Genomic DNA, 19,510 nt, shown 5'->3' with positions numbered 1-19,510 from the left:
TTATTTTGCATTAATTGAATCAATTTGTAGGACGTTTTACGGTTCGTTTGGGATGTAACTTTTTGACTTTTTGGCTAAAATATGAAGTGAAAAAAATCAATATGTTTGGAAAGGACTTTTTGACTTTTTACACACACACACACACACACACAAAAGAGAGTAGAGTGAATGGAAAGAATCTTGGACTTTTTTGTATGAGTTGAAAATTTATTGGAAAACAAATTTTGGCTTTTTTAATGGCTTTTTGGCTAAAAGTTACTTGCCAAACGAGGCATTATCCTCCCCTCCTTCCCCCCCCCCCCCCCCCCCCTCCCCCCACCCCACCCCCAAGAAAGAAAGAAAAAAAAAAAAAAGAGAGCAGAATCTTGATTCCACCACTAACTGGAGTAATTAGTTTGGTAATGATTCTACCAATGGGGCCTACATACCATCTTAACATGCCCTAGATAGATCTCAAAGTTAGGACATTGTGTAGTCATGATGGTGACAAATGGGATGCATTACACCCTCAAATAAGTCAAAGTGCAAATATGTCAGCAGAGGACCGAGACTTGGCTAGTTGTATATAATAGAATTGTTTCACTCTCTGCATGGCGCATGTGTGTTGGTTGTGATACTTTGTGTTCTTTGCATTTGATTACACTTGTTTCTTCCCCACAATGCTATAAAATATTACTATCTTCCTAAGGTGGGAACGTTGCTATATTACTTATTGTTCCAAGACAAGACTCATCCCCTCATTTCAGTTCATCTCTATCTCAAATTCTTAGTCACTCGATTATCTCTCTCTCTCTCTCTCTCTCTCTCTCTCTCTCTCTCTCTAATACTATTTATCTTTCCAAGACGGGAACGTTTCTATATTACTTTCATCCCAAGACCAGACTCAACCCCTCCTTTCAGTTCCAAAAATGCTAGACCCAAAAGAATTACCAAATATTCTACACAATACTCACATGGGTGTGCGTCCAGTGGTCTGGGTCCCACCCACACCCATGTGAGTATTGTTTATTGGGAAATTTGCTTAGGGTCTCTCTCTCTCTCTCTCTCTCTCTCTAATTTTTGAACACCCATGCATGGAGAGTTCTGTTTGAATCATTATGTATGTAAGTGAGTTGAATGTATCTTTGATTTTGATGTTTGCTAAGAGAGATTGGAAGAGAGTTTCTTTCCTCTCGGAGTTCGCTCAGTCTCTTACTCCATCAAAAATGAATGGGATGTTTCTCTCTTTCAATTTTTTTTTTTTTTTTCCTCCACTTTCATATCTGTATTTTGCCCAATTCCTTGTCCCATCAAAACTCGATGACCCAAATTGTCATCGAGTACTATGGTTTGGAAGGATGATATGGTCAAAATCGGTTGATGGAACCCTTAACCCAATAGGATTAATTCAGGTGAGGTATAACGGTAAACCCAGTCCCATCCAACCCGTGAAGAATCCTACTTCATAAAAAATGGCTGAATGTGTAATATTTGTAGACTGGAAATAACCAAACCAAACTAAGCCTTGTCTCCCACTCAAGTTGGGTCGGCTACATGAATCATTTTTCAGCATTCAGTTGCAGATTGTGGAAATATGCCAAAATATTTATAGAAGTCTTAACTTCCTCTTTTCCCTAGAATTGTAGATGAAGAACTTGCACAGGAAAGGAATAGTGTGTGAAGTTTTTAATTTAAATGGACACAAAGAAACTTACAGTAGAAAGTCGAAAAGGGCAGAACTTTGGCTTCCCTCTGCGCCCATACTTAAGCAAATATGCTCCTTTCTTAAGGGCTGTAATGGCCTGTAAATTAGATTAAAATAAAAGGGCAAAATCCATTTACCCCTTGTGGTACGATGCTGCAACACTTTACTCCCTGACTTCTAAAACTAGTCAAATACTCGTGTGGTTTTGGACTAAGCTACAATACTAACTTTGTTAACATTAGCAATGAAAAGATAGTTATACCCTTCTATCTTCTTCCTCTACTTATTCTCAAACAAAAATCAAAAATCAAACTTGCCATCATGACCTCTATTTATGGAAAAAAAAAAAAAAATTTAAATGATTTCTCCTATTTTTCTAACCTAATTTTTAATTTAATAACATATGCATATATATACTATATATACATACACACTATGAAATTCCCAAAAAAATGAAGGGACTGAATGCAAAATCACAAAATAAATGGGGCTTGGCTTGATTGGTCTGCCAAATGCATGAGGACTCCACAGTAGGTTAGATCTTAGAGGCGGATTTCCTTCTTTTTTTTTTAACTTCAATTGAGTTTGTGCCACTGTAATAGGGTGGCAGAACTCAAATGGCAGGAATGATGGGGTGCGAAAGGGGGTGGCAACAGAGGGAAAAAGGAAGACAGACTCACAACATTATGACTGTATCCATATTTGGCGAGGAGGAGAATGGAGGGAGTGACGGGAGAGGTGCTTGGAAGTGGTAGGAGGGGTTGGGTGGGTTAAGTTGGGGTTTTCGCATGAGTTAGATACAAGATGAAGATAAGGGCAATATTATATTTTTACTTTGAAATTTGACTTTGACTAAAAACAATTCTTTCCAACTCTCTTACCAAGTGTGTGTAGCATAATTTTTGTTTATTTGAATGAAAAATAACAATATCCAAAACCACGTGAGGCCGTGAGGGGTATTTGGCTACTTTTAAAAGTCAATAACGTAAAGTACTCCAGACCATACCACGAGGGCGTAAAATGAATTCTTCCCAAAGAACAAAGCCAAAACATTAAACATTAATTTAATGTCTCATACAAGAACATAGGGCAATGACAGAGATAATGCATTTAGGGTGCATATGTCTTAGTCCAGTGCTAGTGGGGTTCAAACATCACAGTGCTTTGTCATTCAAAGCCCTCTTAATACACAAATTTTGTTTACATTTACTTGACTCCTTGGTACAAAGTTGTTCTCTGTACAAGAAGAAGAGAAATAATGACAATAAAGCGTGGAAACTAACGAGGAAGGCACAATGATGATATTTACAGCCATTCACAAATTTTGCAAATTATTACACAGCTACGTAAGCATAAAAGAAATGGCATAATCAAGAGACCTGATGATATTATCAAAGCTCTAAGTACCATCTATGAAGCACGGTTATAGATATGGCGATACAACAAAACTAAAAAGTTTAAAAAAAAAAAAAAAGGATAGGGGTACCAAGAAAATACGATTGTAAAAAACAAATATATATATATATACCTTCTAGTATTGTATTAAAAATTTTAATATTAGTTTTAGAGTCATTAACCAGCTACTTTACCTGTTTCAATAGGTCCTATATAAATTTCATTTCAATATCTAGTCTACACTGCTTATATTGCCCTTGTACTTTTCCCTTTCATACTTAAATGTGCAATGCAAAATTGTTGTACACAAATTTACTTGCTTGTTTAATTGTTGAAATCCAATATTAGTATTATTATATTTATTTTTACTTTCTAGAAGTATGGATATGGATATCAAACAAATGTAAGGCACATTAAAAATATATCAATGCAATAAATTTTAAAAAATAGGTTACTAGTTTAATCTCACTATTTTCTTTTTCTCTAAGAAATAAGTGAAGTATTGAAAATTATTTTTGTATGTATTATACCAATTATACTCTTATGCTATACAAGATTATTATAATATTAATTTCATAATAGTTTGGATATGTGACCTAAATTATCCAAAAAGTATCTGATACTTCTCAAAATTAAAGAAAATTAATTTCAAGTATCAGACACATTTATTAAGTATCAAATATATATCTGTGAGTATCTATAAAGTATCAGTATCTCATGCGGAGAAGTATTTGTCCTTTATAGATTATGAAGCACGGATACCTCAAAAAGGGAGATGTATCCGTATCGGATACGTATTGGATATCGATACTTCTTGGATACTCGCGGATACATATCGGATACTTCTTAATTAATTTTGGAGTATCGAATACTTAATTTTGAAGTATCGGATACTCAAAGTCACATATTACTTCTAATACTTTGTTTAGTTTTTTGATAAGAGGAATATAGTGAGAGTTAAAGTAATAGAATTTGTCAAATTGATGTATCCTTATTGTTTTATGCATGTCCCCTATAACTACATAAAAAGTAAGGAATAACAAGAGCATGTAACAATAGTAAAATTAAATATCAATATATAGGCAAGTAAACCTAAATATAACAGTTTTGCCAAAGGGAAAAGCACAAAGACAAGTTGTGGATTGTTCTATTATTGTATTATAAACATATTAAACTTGATATTGAAATGAAATACTTGCAAGACCTTTTGTCTTAATTTAATACCTAATTCTTAAAGGTCTGTGTTTTGTATTATAAAATTATGTGGTTGCTCAACATTCTTGAGGTTATGCGTAACTCACTCCTAATAATTTAAACATAAAAAATAAAAAAATTACAAACGTATCCTAGCTGTATCTATATCCTATTTTTTTAAGTTTTGTCGCATCGCATCATATCCGTATATGTGCTTCCTAGTTTATAGAGAACCATAGTAACATGAAGGGATGTTCCATCAGCCGATTTCTCAAGTAAGAGCTTCCAAAAAGTTCACCATGAGTCATGATTATTCATAAACTAAATTACTATGAAGAGTGCATCTATCTAGCTGTTTGGAATCCATTATTTGGAATTGGAAGTAGAGACCATTTCAATACCAATTCCACGTCGTAAGGCATAAATAACATGCAAAGAAACATCACAGAGTTTGAAATAGCCCCTTTTGATAATACATACATATGGAAGGATATTTTACCTGGTCAATGTCTCTTTCGGCGAGACCAACCCTCTGAGCATCAGCCATTCAAGTTGCAAAATCAGGGGAAGCCCAGCTATAGACCGAAAACCCATTTGAACAATCCAAAGTACAACTCCGCCCCATAAACAAATCACTCAAAAACTCCACTCCACACAAGCTCATGAACTTGAACAGCCCAATCCCTCAGTCTACCTCATCATTTTTCTATTATACCCTCAAAAAACCAAATTAACACAGCTCATCAACTCCTCCTTCAAGAAAAACCCTTAAAATCGAAAACCCAGCAAAACTCACACCTCAGTAGTGGTACCATACATTTAGAGCTAAACCAACCAATATCCAGCTCTGTAACAGAGCTCAAACCAGATTTACACAAACCCTAGATATTCAAAAGCCCAATCCAAAGCCTCAGAGCTCTCGGATTTCATTTCACACACATAAATCTTCAAAAACCCATAAAAATCCAACCTATGACTGCGTATAAGGAAAATGGGAGGGGTCGAAATTACCTACATTTGTAGATTTTTCAAAACTGGGCCATTGTGGACGAATCTGAGGTCGTTGAGCTAGAAATGGTGAGCACAATGCGGTTGAAGAAGTAAGAGATTCGCTTCAAATACAAAAAAATGGCGTCAAAGCTTGTGATTTCGAGAGGAAATTAGAAGAAAAAAAAAAAAATCGGTTTGTTCGTTTGTTTGGATTGAGAATGTAAAGAAGAATGAATAGAGGAGGGTTGTTGATTGTCTCTTTCTATGTCTACAGCTTTTAACATGGACTTTGCTTCTGTTGGCGACACGTCAGCAACTGAATCTGGTAATTTTTTGATTATGATAGAGAGAGAGAGAGAGAGGGACGGCTGAGGGCCAATTTCCCTCTTTGTGCCATTTTGAATATTTTAGTCCCATTTTAGGGTGTGTTTTTATCTTTATTCCCAAAATAGGGTAAAACGGTTTTCGTAATGCCGTTTTTTAGAAAACGGTTTTCGCAAAACCGTATTCATCGATTAAAATAATAATAAAATTTCAATATAGAAACCGGCTTTTCTAAAGCCGTTTTTAATTAAGTTTTTAATTATTTTGAATTAATTAAAAACGGTTTTCGTAAAACCGTTTTCCCATTAATTTTTTTTTTAATTTATATTTTCAACATAAATATTTTTTGGCCAAATTTTTTTTTCCCATTTCCTTTGTTGGATGCCTCTTGTGCTTATCATGATAGGTTTGGGAAGCGACATTTTGTCATGCCCAAGTACTATCGAGATCCATGTGGTTTGGTGGAGGATCCATCAGAAAATCAAACAGGATATGGTTATGCAAAGGCTAGACTTCTTAAGTGGCCCGCACTATTTATAGAGCGAGTGCAAAACGAAAGATTATGTCGGGAAAGACGACTGAAGGTGCCAAAAGCACGTTCTGTTGAGATCCAAAAGGAAGATCCTGATAATGTTGATCGACTATGTCAAACACTACAACGTGAGATTTCTCAAATGGGTCGTAGATTGGCCCGCGATATGCAGCTACTCATACTTAAGAAGGATGCCCAGAAGAACAGAACAGAACCAAATGTTGCTGCTATCAAGGGTATCATGGAGGATCCTGAACTTGTCTCTGACGCTGAGCTTTCGGATTGTTCAGACTCTGAGCCACCTGCCGATTTAAGCGCGAATTAGGTGTTAATGTCTACACTTCGGCAATATAACAACTTGCATTAATATGTAATGTCTGTGTTAGACTAAGTGTTTCCCTAATGAGTTTGTCAGATTGTCTACCTAATATTTGTCTGTCTAACTATTATGTTTATGTATTGTGTGTTCAGTTCATCGTGTCTAGGATGTATGTATTGTGTGTTCAGTTCATGGTGTCCAGAATGTATTTTTGTGGGAGACTTATGTCTGTACTACCTATGTAACTGAAAACTGTTAGATTTGCAACTTCAGTTATGTTGTTTTCACGCATGTATGAGTATTTAGTAAATTAGTGACTTCTTATATTATGTATTAAGTTTTATTACAAAAATGTTGACAAAATTTATTTGTGGAGAAATACACTTTTATTTGTATTAAGCTTTCAATGTTCATCAAATTTTCAGCCCCAAATAGTGAAAGCGTGTTTTGTAATAGCGCTTTAGCCTAATTTTGAAAATTTTTTAAAAGTGATTTTGGAATTTTTTTTTCAAAAAATTTGAACTACAAAAATTCTTTTTTTCTGTTTGTTTGTATTTTTGGCATTTAGTGTATTTATGCTAGGTATGTTTAAAAACTTAAAATATTAAAAAATTCAACAAAAACAAAAAAATTTGAAAAATAAGAAAATAGAATTTTCTAAAAAATGTTTTAGAAAACTCAAAGCAAGCATTACGTTTTAATTTTTATTTTTATTTGTGCTGTAATTTTCTAAAGAAACCCATCTTTGAATGCATTGAAATTGCTGCTCTCTTACTCATCTTTTTATTTCCAAGTCCAACCTTCCCACATGAGAAAACATAATTAAAAAAAAAAAAATTCTAAAACCATTTTTTATTAAAAATATTTGTCGTCAAAAAATATTTATGTTAAAAATTTAAATTTAAAAAAATTAATGTAAAAACTTTATATTTTAAAACCACCTTTTATTAAAAAAAAATTTGGTAGTTTTCATATTTAAGTTGAAAATATAAATTTTAAAAAATTAAAAATTAATGTGAAAAACGATTTTTCTAAAAACGTTTTTTATTAAAAAATATTTTTGGTCATAACATATTTATTTAAAAAAAATTAATGTAAAAACGGCTTTTCTAAAACTGATTTTTATTAAAAAAAAATTTTGAACAAAAAATATTTATGTTGAAAATATAAATTTAAAAAAAAAATTAATGTTAAAAAACGGCTTTTCTAAAAACCGGTTTTCATGAAAAAAAAAATTTGAACAAAAAATATTTATGTTGAAAATATAAATAAAAAAAAAAGAATTTTAAAAAACGGCTTTTCTAAAACCGGTTTTTATAAAAAAAAAATTTTGAACAAAAAATATTTATGTTGAAAATATAAATAAAAAAAAAAATAATTTTAAAAAACGGCTTTTCTAAAACCGGTTTTCATAAAAAAAAAATAATTTTAAAAAACGGCTTTTCTAAAACCGGTTTTCATAAAAAAAAAATTTTGAACAAAAAATATTTATGTTGAAAATATAAATAAAAAAAAATTAATTTTAGAAAACGGCTTTTCTAAAACCGGTTTTCATGAAAAAAAAAATTTTGAACAAAAAATATTTATGTTGAAAATATAAATAAAAAAAAAATAATTTTGAAAAACGGCTTTTCTAAAACCGGTTTTTATAAAAAAAAAATTTTGAACAAAAAATATTTATGTTGAAAATATAAATAAAAAAAAATTAATTTTAAAAAACGGCTTTTCTAAAACCGGTTTTCATGAAAAAAAAAATTTTCAACAAAAAGTATTTATGTTGAAAATATAAATAAAAAAAAATTAATGGGAAAACGGTTTTACGAAAACCGTTTTTAATTAATTCAGAATAATTAAAATCTTAATCAAAAACGGCTTTAGAAAAGCCGGTTTTCATTTTCAAATTTTATTATTATTTTAATCGATGAAAACGGTTTTGGGAAAGCCGGTTTCGGAAAAACGGCATTTGAAAAACCGTTTTACCCTACTTTGGGAATAAAGATAAAAGTACACCCTAAAATGGGACTAAAATGTTCAAAATGGCACAAAGAGGGAAATTGGCCACGGCTGAGTTTGGTGGTGAGCTTTTTGGCCTGGTTGATGAATCAATCCAAAAAAACAAAGTATATGCATATATTTTGCTTTTGTTTGTTTCGGGGATGTCTGGTAAACGACGTCGGGTCCTTTAAAAAGTGATAAAATGTGTAATTTTTTAACTTTTATTATTTTATTATTTTTTAAAGGTAAAGAATTCTCTATTGGAATGGGAATTTGGAGTGGTTGATGCAAACTTCTAGCAATTTATAAAAAAATAAAAATAATTTATTTCTCTAACTTTATAACAATTAATTTATTTAAATTATTTTTATTTTTTAAATTATAAATAGATGTTGTATAAAATATTCTAACATAAATTTTTTTTAAAAAAAATTATAACTTTATAAGATGCACGGTTCAAACTCAATTCCGCAATATAGAGAGTGAGTGCACTTCGTGGATAGGCCGTCGTACTCTGAGAGAAGGAGGCTTGCACAAGTAATGAATGATAAGGCTGTCCGATTGGGATTTGGTCGAAAACCCTTTCAATGGTAAAGTCAGGCTGGAGAGAGAATAGAGAAGACGAGTATATAGAGAGAGTGTAAAATGTATTTAGATCCCTAATACAAGGGGTGAGGTTACCTTCTATAGGAAAGACTTGACTTACTCATCAAGCTCCTCTCTTTGTCACCTGACCCTCTTCCTTTAAGCTAGGTCTCTCCTTATTGAAGGAGGGCAACAAGTCTGCCATGCACTTGAATGAACCGTTTCGTGACTCACAAGGGGTCATGTTCTTTCCATGTGTTAGATGTGAGTTAGTTTGTGCAATTAGGTTGCTATGGGTCCAACCAGATTGTACCAGATGCTCTATGGATAATCCAGCTCATTGATTCAAGTTGGTCGGTCCAACTTAGTTGCATTTGGCCCAAGTTCGTACTTAGGCTATGTAGTTCGGACCAACCAACGAGCTTGGCCCAAGTTTGTACTTGGGCTATGTGGTTCAGACCACTCGGTTCGGTGGGCTTAAGCTCGTACTTGGTTTTCATGTTTGGTCCTTCGGTAGTTCTCTAGTTCAAGTGTGTAGACACCCCATTTTTTACCAACCTTAAGACTCAAACGTCACCAATTGAGCTCCTCGGTGATGATGCATATTGTGCTCGTTCTGAGGTTTCAGAGTCTCGGCTGCGAGCCTTGCCTCCGGACTTCAGGGCTCTTTTGTGCTTTGTCTCGGTTTGCGAACCAGGTCTTGTTTTTTCTGTTTTCTCTTCCCGAAGGAAATGAGAGGTCTCGTAGACCATCTCTTAGTGGCCGTAGGCTACGTTTCGTGGTCGTAGGCCATTTTTCTTGTTTGGAGCCCAGTTTTCGATTTTTAGAGCCGTCAGCCGTGTGCTTCAGTTCGGGACCACTTAACTACCTCCGTTTGCTCCGGTTTTTGGCACACACCTTGTTTCCTCTTTTTTGAGGGACACTGTAGCCCAAGAGACCACCTTCGTGGTCATATGCCACTTTTGGTGCCTAACAGCCTTTTTCGGGGCCCCAGACTACGCGTTTTGGCCCCCGAACCTTCGTTTTGCATCCGTCTTGGTCCATTTTTGGTAGGGACCCTATTTTCATTGCTAGAGAGGTGGTAGTATGGTGGGAGGGCACCTTTTTCCCTTGGAAACCAGCTTTCTCTTTTTCTCTCTCTTCTAGCCGGTTTTTCTGACAGAAAGCTGGTTTTTCTCACTTTTGAGCCACAATTTCTGGTTTTTCATACCACCATCGTGTTGTGCTCATCTGGGAGGCCACCAATATGGGTAAGCCGACCAGTAATTCTTCTTGACCCTTTTGAACCTTGTTAAAAAGCTGGTTTTTCTCTCTCTTGGGTCACATTTTCTGGTTTTCCACCATACAGCTGTGTTGCACTCATCTGGGAGGCTACCTTTCTAGGGTGATTGGCCAGCATTTCTCCTTGAACCTTTTGACCCCTGGTCGGCCGACCAGGGGGAGTGGCCGGCCGACCACCTTAACTGGTCGGCCTGCTTTCTGCTTTTTGGTCTCTTTGAGTGTAAGCCAGCTGTGCTAGCTGGAGGCCTCAGAAGTGATCCTCCATATGTATGGAGGATCTCTGAGCTTGGTTTGAAGCTTCTTAGAGAAGCTTTGGCCTCTCTTCTCTATAAAGGGAGGCCTCCTCCTCCATTTGCAAGGGTTAGAAAAAACCAGCTGAGGAATATACATACAACTCTCCATATCTCTCTCATCCAAGCTCAAAACACCCTTGTTCTTGGTCATTTTACACTACACCTCATAGCCTACCACCTCCACCATCCATTCAAGCATCTTGAAGGTCATTTGCAAAGCTTGAGGAGTCACATTCTTGGTCCAGAAGTTGCTGAGGGTCGGCTCTACAAGGGTAAGCTCCTATTTTTCCCATTTTTGCATTATTTTGCTCCATAGTTTAGCCTTATTTGCAAGCATTTTTGGATTTCGACATAAACTAGAAAAAATCTTGTTTTGATCTTCTAAACATGTTTGTTTAAGGACTCTTTTCTGTTTGGGGTCATCTTCCCCCTTCCATGCTTCATTTCCTCATGTTTTGAGCCTTGTATTTGAGCATTTACATTGACCTTGGTTTGGCCTTTTAGATGTGTTTTTGAGCTTCAAAATCAGAGAAGGGTGACCCTCTCACCCCTTGTTCTCTTTACTAACATTGTTGGCCTTCCAAAGGGGCTCCATCTTGCATGCTTTGAAGTCTTATTTCAGGCCCTATTTTGTGAGTTTTAAGGTCTGCCTTGACTCTTTTCGGAGCCCCTTTGGCCATATTTTATGTCTATGATGTATGTGTAGAACAATCCCATTCAAGGCCTTTCAAAGGGACCTTTCATTGCATGCTTCCTAGACCAATTTCAGGCTCTTTTTGGTGGGTTTTAGGGCTGTCATAACTCATTTTTAGAGGTGGTTTTGCCCTTTTATTTGTCTATCATGTATGTGTAGAACAACCCCTTGCATGGCTTTCCAAAGGGGCTCATCATTCTTGCATGTGTTGACTGAGTTTCAGTGGTTATTTAGGCATATTTTGGCATGAAATACTTTTGTTTTTCGCTGGTTGGGTGAGCCCTCATATGCTTCATATAGTTATAAAACAACTCATGGTTCACTAGCTTTCTTTGCATGCTTTATAGGTCATTGATTCTAGCGTATTTTGGCCATGCCTTAAACTGATAATGTGCTTATTTTGGACTGCCCTAGCTCTGTTTTTGGGTCTTGTGGTTGAATGATGTTAGTTTTGCATGCTTGTAGTTCAAGGTCCATGCTTAGCTTTGAGTTTTTGAGATCCATTCCATGCGTATACTGAGGTGTGTTCATGTTTTGAGCCTATTATTCATCAAATTTCAGAGCTTATACGAATGCCATGTTGCCATGTTTTCATCTCTTTAAATGCGTTTGAGAATCGGGCTTGTATACCTTATTTACTAACCATTGAATGAGCTCCATTCCGTTGAATTCCGAGCCATCATTTTAGGCCATTTCCCCACTGTTTCAGACCTGCCTAGGGTTTGTTTGGGGTTGATTTTTCCATTAGTGCATTGTTTTGGGTACCTCTAGAGCAACGCACCTCACTAGTTTCGGTACCCGGGCCCCCTAGCTTGCATTGTGTGCCATGTTTGCATGTTTCGGGACCATTTTGTATCATGTTTTAGAGCTAGAATTTGTGTGTTTGTATGCCATGTTTCATCCTTTACCATGCTTTGGTAGAGTAGCATTTGATGCCTTAGGATCGATCCCTTGCATCATGCATGTTTGCATGTCTTTCGGTTGTCTCATTTTCATCTCATGACCACTGATGTGAGTGTGGCTGAGGTCCACTCATGTTAGTGTAAGTCCATCGTACATTGTGTATGCCATTTCGGTCCATAGCATTGTGTATGCTGAGTTGCATGTTAGAGCATTGTGTATACCATATTACATCGAGCATTGTGTACGCCATTTCATAGCATTGCGTATGCTAGGTTGTACGTTAGTCGCATTGTGTATGCCATCTCATTTGCATCGTGGTTAGGATAGGAGTTAGCCCAAGCACGGGAAACGAGGGACGTTTCGTACTCCAAGTGACGGAACGTGTCTCAATTCCCGGTCGCCGACACTCCGGATTACCCATGATGGAGTTTAGGTCTTGTTGTGTTTATACGTGCATTCATTTCACATCGAGTCATTCAATTTGACCCCTCGGCCATCATGCATCGAGATGCGTGATTGGTGGCACGAGGATCGAGAACTACACTCCCTGAAGAGTAGTCATGCATATATATGTGAAAATTCTTTGTTGTGCCCCTTTCTTGCTCTCTGTTGCAGCAAATCAGAAATCAACAGCCTTCTAGAGCCTTGCATAGCATTCCGGGATTAATTGCAAACAGAGGCGAATCGAGGCATCGCAATGGATTTTTGCGCCAGGCAACTCAAGCATGCATCTTCCATCATTCGGAACAGAGCTGAGGCAATCCATAAGCTTGCATGCTAGTTTATCCGCTTTCCTAGTTAATTTGTTAATTAATTAGGTTTTTGTAATATTTAATTATTTATTCGGACTGTATTATTCTTTCGGACCCTCCGAGCGAGGGCACAATTGTAATAAGTGTACGTGCGTGTGATGTATGTATTCCAACCTCACGTCTTTCTCCCTTTTATTTACCAGCTTATGATGGTTAGATTAGGGCATGTTTCAATTAGCATACTTATGATTGCATGTTTGCATCATTCATTTGTTTTGCATGCACCGGGCTCGGCGCATCATATTAATTGCATTTGTATCTCAATTCCGAGTTGAATACTTGTTAGCTGTAGCATTTCACATGTCATTTTAGAAAAGCCGAGCCTATTGTAGTTGCATTTTTGCATGTGTTGCATTAGGAATTTCTGTATAGTTAGGATCATGCATGGATTTCTAACATAGCTTCTGTTTTGGCTTGAAGTACTCGGCAAGTACTTATGCTTTAGCATCCTTGCATGCATGTGAGTGACTGCTATGATAGCATGCTCGCCATGAGGCTAACTGCTTATGTGATATATCTGCCTGAATGCCCGTGGGTGGAGGTTGGGTTATTTGGATTGGAACAATTCATCAATTGTGAGTTTTAAGCCCACTTGAGAGTGGCAAATCTTGATGTTTTCTAAGCCCACATGAGGGTGGCAAATCCATATTTTAGCCTACTGTAGACGTCCCCGAACGGCCCCGAGAGGGACGAGCTCCCCCGTTCTGTTCATTTGGGGTTCACTACAGTTCGGACTCTCAAATTGTCACGGTTTTAAATCTGAACCAAAGAGTCCAAATCCGGCAAATCGTTTTGAGAAAACAGATTTTGAAAGAAGTGCCAAACATGGACTGCTTTGCCAGATACAGAGTCACCACCTAAATGTTTTATTTTGGGGAAATTTAGAAAACCCTGACTCGTTTGCCTAAGGCCACGTGTCCGTCATCACCAAAGTTGCCTCGGCTCGGGAACTTGGGTACGATTGGGGAAGGTCACTTCGTGAGCACCCCCGCTCGCCAAATCAAAGATCGGCCTCTACTAACCATGATATCTATTTTTGAAAACATTATGCGTTCTTATTCCGGTTATTAGCCTAGATTTACTATGTGATGCGCACAGCATACAAGTATAGATTGGATCGTCTGAATTGGAACAAAACATTTCATGTTTATTTTTTAAAGTGGTTTGATGGTGCTACCCGCAAGTAGGCTAAGACGTGAATTTGCCACCCTCGGGTGGGCTTAGAAAACATGATTTTGCCACTATCTAGTGGACTTAAAACACACATTTGATGAATTGCTCCAATCCAAATAACCCAACCTTCACCCACAGGCATTCAGGCAGATATATCACATAAGCAATTAGCCTCATGGTAAGCATGCTATCATGGCAGTCACTCACACGCATGCAAGGATGCTAAAGCATAAAACTTACCGAGTACTCCAAGCCAAAACAGAAGCTAATTAGAAATCCATGCATGATCCTAATTATACAGAAATGCCTAATGCAACACATGCAAAAGTGAAACTATAGCAGGCTCGGCTATTCTAGACATGGCATATGAAATGCTACAGCTAACATGTATTCAGCTTGGAATGGAAAATACAATGCAGTTAGTATGATGCGCCGAGCCCGGTGCATGCAAAACAGATGAATGAATGCAAACATGCTATCATACTGTATGCTAATTGAAACATGCCCTAATCTAACCATCATAAGCGGGTAAATAAAAAGGAGAAAGACGTGGGATTGAAAGGCATACATCACACACACGTACACTTATTACAGTTATGCCCTCGCGCAGAGGGTCCAAATAAATAATATACAGTCCCAAATGAATAATTACAGTCCAAATATGTACAAAACCCTAATTAATTAACAAATTAAATTAGGAAAGCAATAAATTGGTATGCAAGCTAGGGACTGCCTCAAATCTGCTCCGGATAATGAATGATGCATGCTCGGGTTGCCTTGTGTGGAGAATCCCTCGTGATGCCCCGGTTTGCCTATGTTTGCAATTGTTCTTGGGATGCGTGCCAAGCTCCGGAAGGCTACTAACTCTTGATTTGCTGTAACAGAGAGCAAGAAAGGGGCATGGCAAAGTATTTTCACATATGTATGCATGACTACCCTTCGGGGAGTGTAGTCCTCGGTCCTCGTGCCACCAATCACGCATATCGATGCATGATGGCCGAGGAGTCGAATTGCACGACTCAATATGAAATGAATGCACATATAAAAACAACAAAACCTAAACTCCATCATGGATAATCCGGAGTGTCGGTGACTGGGAATTGAGACACGTTCCGTCACTCGAAGTACGAAACGTCCCTCGTTTCCCGTGCTCGGGCTAACTCCTATCCCAAGCACAATGCAATATGCATGACATGCATGAATGCAACTAATATACAACCTAGCATGCACAATGCTATGAGATGGCATACACAATGCACGATGTAACAAGGCATACGCAATGCTCTAACATACAACCTAACATACACAATGCTATGAAATGAAATGGCATACACAATGCATAATGGACTTACACCAACATGAATGGACCTCAGCCACACTCACATCAGTAGCCATGAGATGAAAAATGAGACACTCGAAATGCGTGCACACATGCACGCAAACCGAGGACCGAACCTAAGGCATAGCATGCAACACTAACAAGGCATGGCAAGGCATGACACATGGTATGCAAACATGCAAATTTCAGTGCTGAAATATGATGCAAAATAGCCCCGAAACATGGAAACATGGCACCCGATGCATGGAATGAACCCGAAACACAAAATTAGGTACATGGAATGACCTATGGCTATGCAAAGCATGCATTATTTGAACATGAAGTGTGGATCCAGAATCAAGACAGTCCCAAAACAAGCATATTTACAGTTTTAAGCAAGGCCAAAAAGTGAACACAAATAGGGCTAAGTTAACATGCAAAAATGGCCCCAAAAGAGAGATAATGAAGCAAGCAGCAGCTGCTGGCCCTAAATGGCTAAGAGCCCTTCAACAGATTTTAATAAGGGCTCAAAACATGGTGCTTTACAGTTTACAACAAGCCACGAAAATAAACACAAGTATGGCTAAACTATTGTGCAAGAAATGGGCCAAAAGGGAGACAAAGAAGCAAGTGATGTTTTGTGGACTCAAACAGAGGAGGGCCCTTCAACAAAGTTGAAGAAGAGCCCAAAACATGGTGTTTTACAGTTAGTGACCAAACCCAAAACAGTGCACATGCAAGCTTAAAATACTATGCAAAATAAGGCCTAAAAAGAGGTTTAAACAGAAAGAGAAAAAAGGGAGCTTCAAAAAGCAAAAGTCCCTTGATAAAACATGAAGAGGGGGTCAAAATAATGCTATTTACAATTTGGAACAGAGCCCAAAAATACAAGCACAAGGGGGCAACAAAACATGCAAAAATAAGGCCAAAAGAGGGATAAAGAGGCAAGTGACAAAAGGAAGCCTCAAACAGTGAAGATCCCTTAAAAAATGTTGTATAAGGACTCAAAATAAGCCACTTTACAGTTTATAACCAAGCTCAAAACAGTTTACAAATGAGCCTAAAATACTATGCAAGAAAGAGGCATACAAGAGAGGTAAAGAAGCAATTGGTAGCTAGAGACCTTAAACATGGAAGGATCCTTAATCAATCATGAAAAAGACATTAAAACATGACTATTTTCAGTTACGGTCGGAGCCCAAAAATGTAAGCAAGTATGGCTTAGATATAGAACAAAATAAAGCACAAAAGAGAGAGAATGAAGACTCACCCTTGTAGACCAAGCTTCAGTAGCTCTTGGCTTGAGAAAAGGTGCTCCTAAGCTCTGGAAAACCAGCTCCAAGTGTTGGAAAGGATGGTGGTGGTGTGGTGCTATGTGGTGGTGTAGAAAGGGGTGTGGAATTTGGGGTTTTGGAGCTTGGAATAGAGATAGAGAGGGAGAGATATAATGCAAGAGTCTTAAGCCAAACTTTCTAACCTCTTGAAATGCAGCTGGAGGTGCTGTTATATAGACAAAAGATGGGGGAAAAAAGGGGGGGAATGGATTTCAAATTTCCCCCCAAAATTGCAGCCCCCCGGATACACAATCTGGGGGGAAACAAAATACATATTTGTAATGTACCAGAGGAGGGGATCATGGCTGGCCGGGTATTTAAGTTGCAGATGGCCGGCCAGCCCTCCCCATGGCCGGCCGGCCAAGGGTCAAAAGGCTCAAGAAGTATTAGTGGCCGGCCACCCCAGATTGGTGGCCTCCCATGTGTGCACAACACAACCATGTGGTCAAAAGCTGGAGAAAGTAAACCAGGAGAGAGAAAAGCACACTTTTTGGAGGGTTTCAAAAGGGTCAAACACAATGACTGGCCAGCCATATGATATTGGTGGCCTCCCAGGTGTGTACAACACAAATATGTGGTTTAGGGCTGGAAAAAGTGGCCTTAGGGTGGTCAACATTGGCTTTCAAGTGAGAAAAACGGGCAACGAAGGGCGATAGAGGAATAAAACTGGTTGTCAGAACAATTACTGGCCTCCCACCCTTCTACAACCTTCTTAGCAGTGAAAATAAGGTCTCCACCAAAAATGAGCCCAAACCGATGCAAAATGAAGGTTCGGTGGCTGAAACGCGCAGCCCGAGGCCCCGAAAACTAACTGTTAGGCACCGAAAGTGGTGTTCGACCATAAAGTTGGTCTCTCGAGCCACAGTGTCCCTCAAAAGGGAGCAAATAAGATGCATGCCAAAAACCGGAGCAAACAGAGGTGGTTAAGCGGTCCCGAACTGAGGCACACGGCCGTCGACTTCGAAAAACCGAAAATCGGGCTCCAAACGGGCAAAATGGCCTACGACCACGAAACGTAGCCTACGGCCATTGAGAGATGATCTACGAGACCTCTCCCTCCCTTCGGGAAGAGAAAATAGAGAAAACAGAGCCTGGTTCGCAAACCGAGGCAAAGCATGAAAGAGTCCGGAAGTCCGGAGGCAAGGCTCGCAGCCGAGACTCTGAAACCTCTGAACGAGCATGATATGCAACATCACCAAGCGCTCAATCGGTGACGTCTGAGTCTTAAGGTCGGTCAAAAATGGGGTGTCTACACCTACTTGCGAGTAGCAAACCGTTTCAAAACAAACATGAGATGTTTCGTTCCAATTTAGGCGACCCAGTCCATACTTGTATGCTGTGCGCATCACGTAGTAAATCTAGGCAAATAACCAGAATAAGAATGCATAACATTTTCAAAACTAGATATCATGGTTAGTAAAGGCCGATCTTTGATCGGGCGAGCGAGGGTGCTCACGAAGTGACCTTCCCCAATCGTACCCAAGTTCCCGAGCCGAGGCAACTTTGGTGATGACGGACATGTGGCCTTAGGCAACGAGTCAGGGTTTCCTAAATTTCCCAAAATAAAATATTTAGGTGGCGACTCTATATCTGGCAAAGCAATCCATGTGTGACACTTCTTTTAAAAAAATCTGTTTTCAAAAACGATTTGTCGGATTTGGACTCTTTGATGATTCATCGGTCTTGCATTGCACTCTGTGAGATTAGATATAGGACCGTGACTTTGAGTCCTGAACTGTAGTGAGCCCATATGAACAAAACGGGGGGGTCCCCCCCCCGGGACGTTCGGGGACGTCTACAAAGTGAACACACACTTGGTGCACATGGTTTGGACCAATGAACACTAACTCGGACCAAGTTCGTACTTGGGTTTGACACTTTGTTCTTCCAACGTTACTTACTAGGCCTAAGCATCGCGCTTGGGCTTGAGGTATGTTCTTTGTTATTTCAACTATGCTTGGTCCAAGATCATATATGATCCCCTTTATTTTCCCCCTAGCTCACGCTCAGGGTCTTCAAGTGTGAGCTACGCTATTCAGCTGAACGTAACCTTTTCGCTTGTTGGCTTAGGTTGGTTTGTCTCACGCTGCTCAAATCTTCGTTAGTTTAATGCATTTTCTAGATATTGGTTGGTCAGCTCCTACGTGTATGCTTTCTGAGGTTAGTTAGCTTCGAATCGTGTTTCACAGTTTGGCTAAATTACTTATACACCGTTTGGGAAGAAGTTGGTTGGGCTTTTTTGGCTATTTTAGCCACAAAAAACAAAATAGGCTATTTTAGTCATAACAAACAAAATATCACATCCAACCCATAATCATTACACTCTTCTCTCACAAAAAAAGTCAAAAAAGCCAAAAATCCAAAAAGCCCTTCCCAAACCAAGCTTTTTAGCCCAGGCTAAAATAGCCAAAAAAGCCAAAAAGCCAACCCACTTCCCAACGGAGGCTTAATGGTGTTTCGAAGCATGTAGTCCATTCGCTCGGTCATTGCTTAGTGTTGGTTGTTAAAAAGTGGGTTACTTTATACTCGTTTGATTGTGGATCAGTATTGACGCAACGTTTTTGCCACTATTTACTTGATGTCTTGGTCCATAGATTGGTTTTGGTGGGGCCCTTGTCTACTAATCGATTGTGGGTTTGCTTGGTTCAAATAGGTGTCGTCTGTTGATTGATAAAGTTCATCTT

At 38.3% G+C, this 19,510-nt stretch overlaps 1 protein-coding gene across 8 annotated transcripts in view; it reads right to left on the bottom strand.

The window, feature by feature from the left end:
• LOC114298351 (PH, RCC1 and FYVE domains-containing protein 1) overlaps positions 1 to 5,636 on the bottom strand; it is a 64,285-nt gene extending 58,649 nt beyond the window's left edge. For 3 of the 8 annotated variants that reach the window (XM_028242916.2, XM_082894407.1, XM_028242920.2), the window contains exons 1-2: positions 4,773 to 5,630; positions 1,695 to 1,781 (exon numbers count right to left, since the gene is read on the bottom strand). In XM_028242916.2, the coding sequence (XP_028098717.2) occupies positions 1,695 to 1,781; positions 4,773 to 4,820 (135 nt within the window). In that variant the 5' untranslated portion in view covers positions 4,821 to 5,630. Of the gene's footprint in view, positions 1 to 1,694; positions 1,782 to 4,772 lie in introns of all 8 variants that reach the window. The other 5 variants (XM_028242919.2, XM_082894406.1, XM_028242917.2 and 2 more) reach the window with 4 other exon arrangements.
• Positions 5,637 to 19,510: the final 13,874 nt, after the last annotated feature.

Source organism: Camellia sinensis, chromosome 11 (genome assembly GCF_055761805.1).
Source record: "Camellia sinensis isolate YWXY chromosome 11, ASM5576180v1, whole genome shotgun sequence".
Classification (NCBI taxonomy): domain Eukaryota; kingdom Viridiplantae; phylum Streptophyta; class Magnoliopsida; order Ericales; family Theaceae; genus Camellia; species Camellia sinensis.
This window is presented reverse-complemented; position numbering and strand designations above follow the sequence as displayed.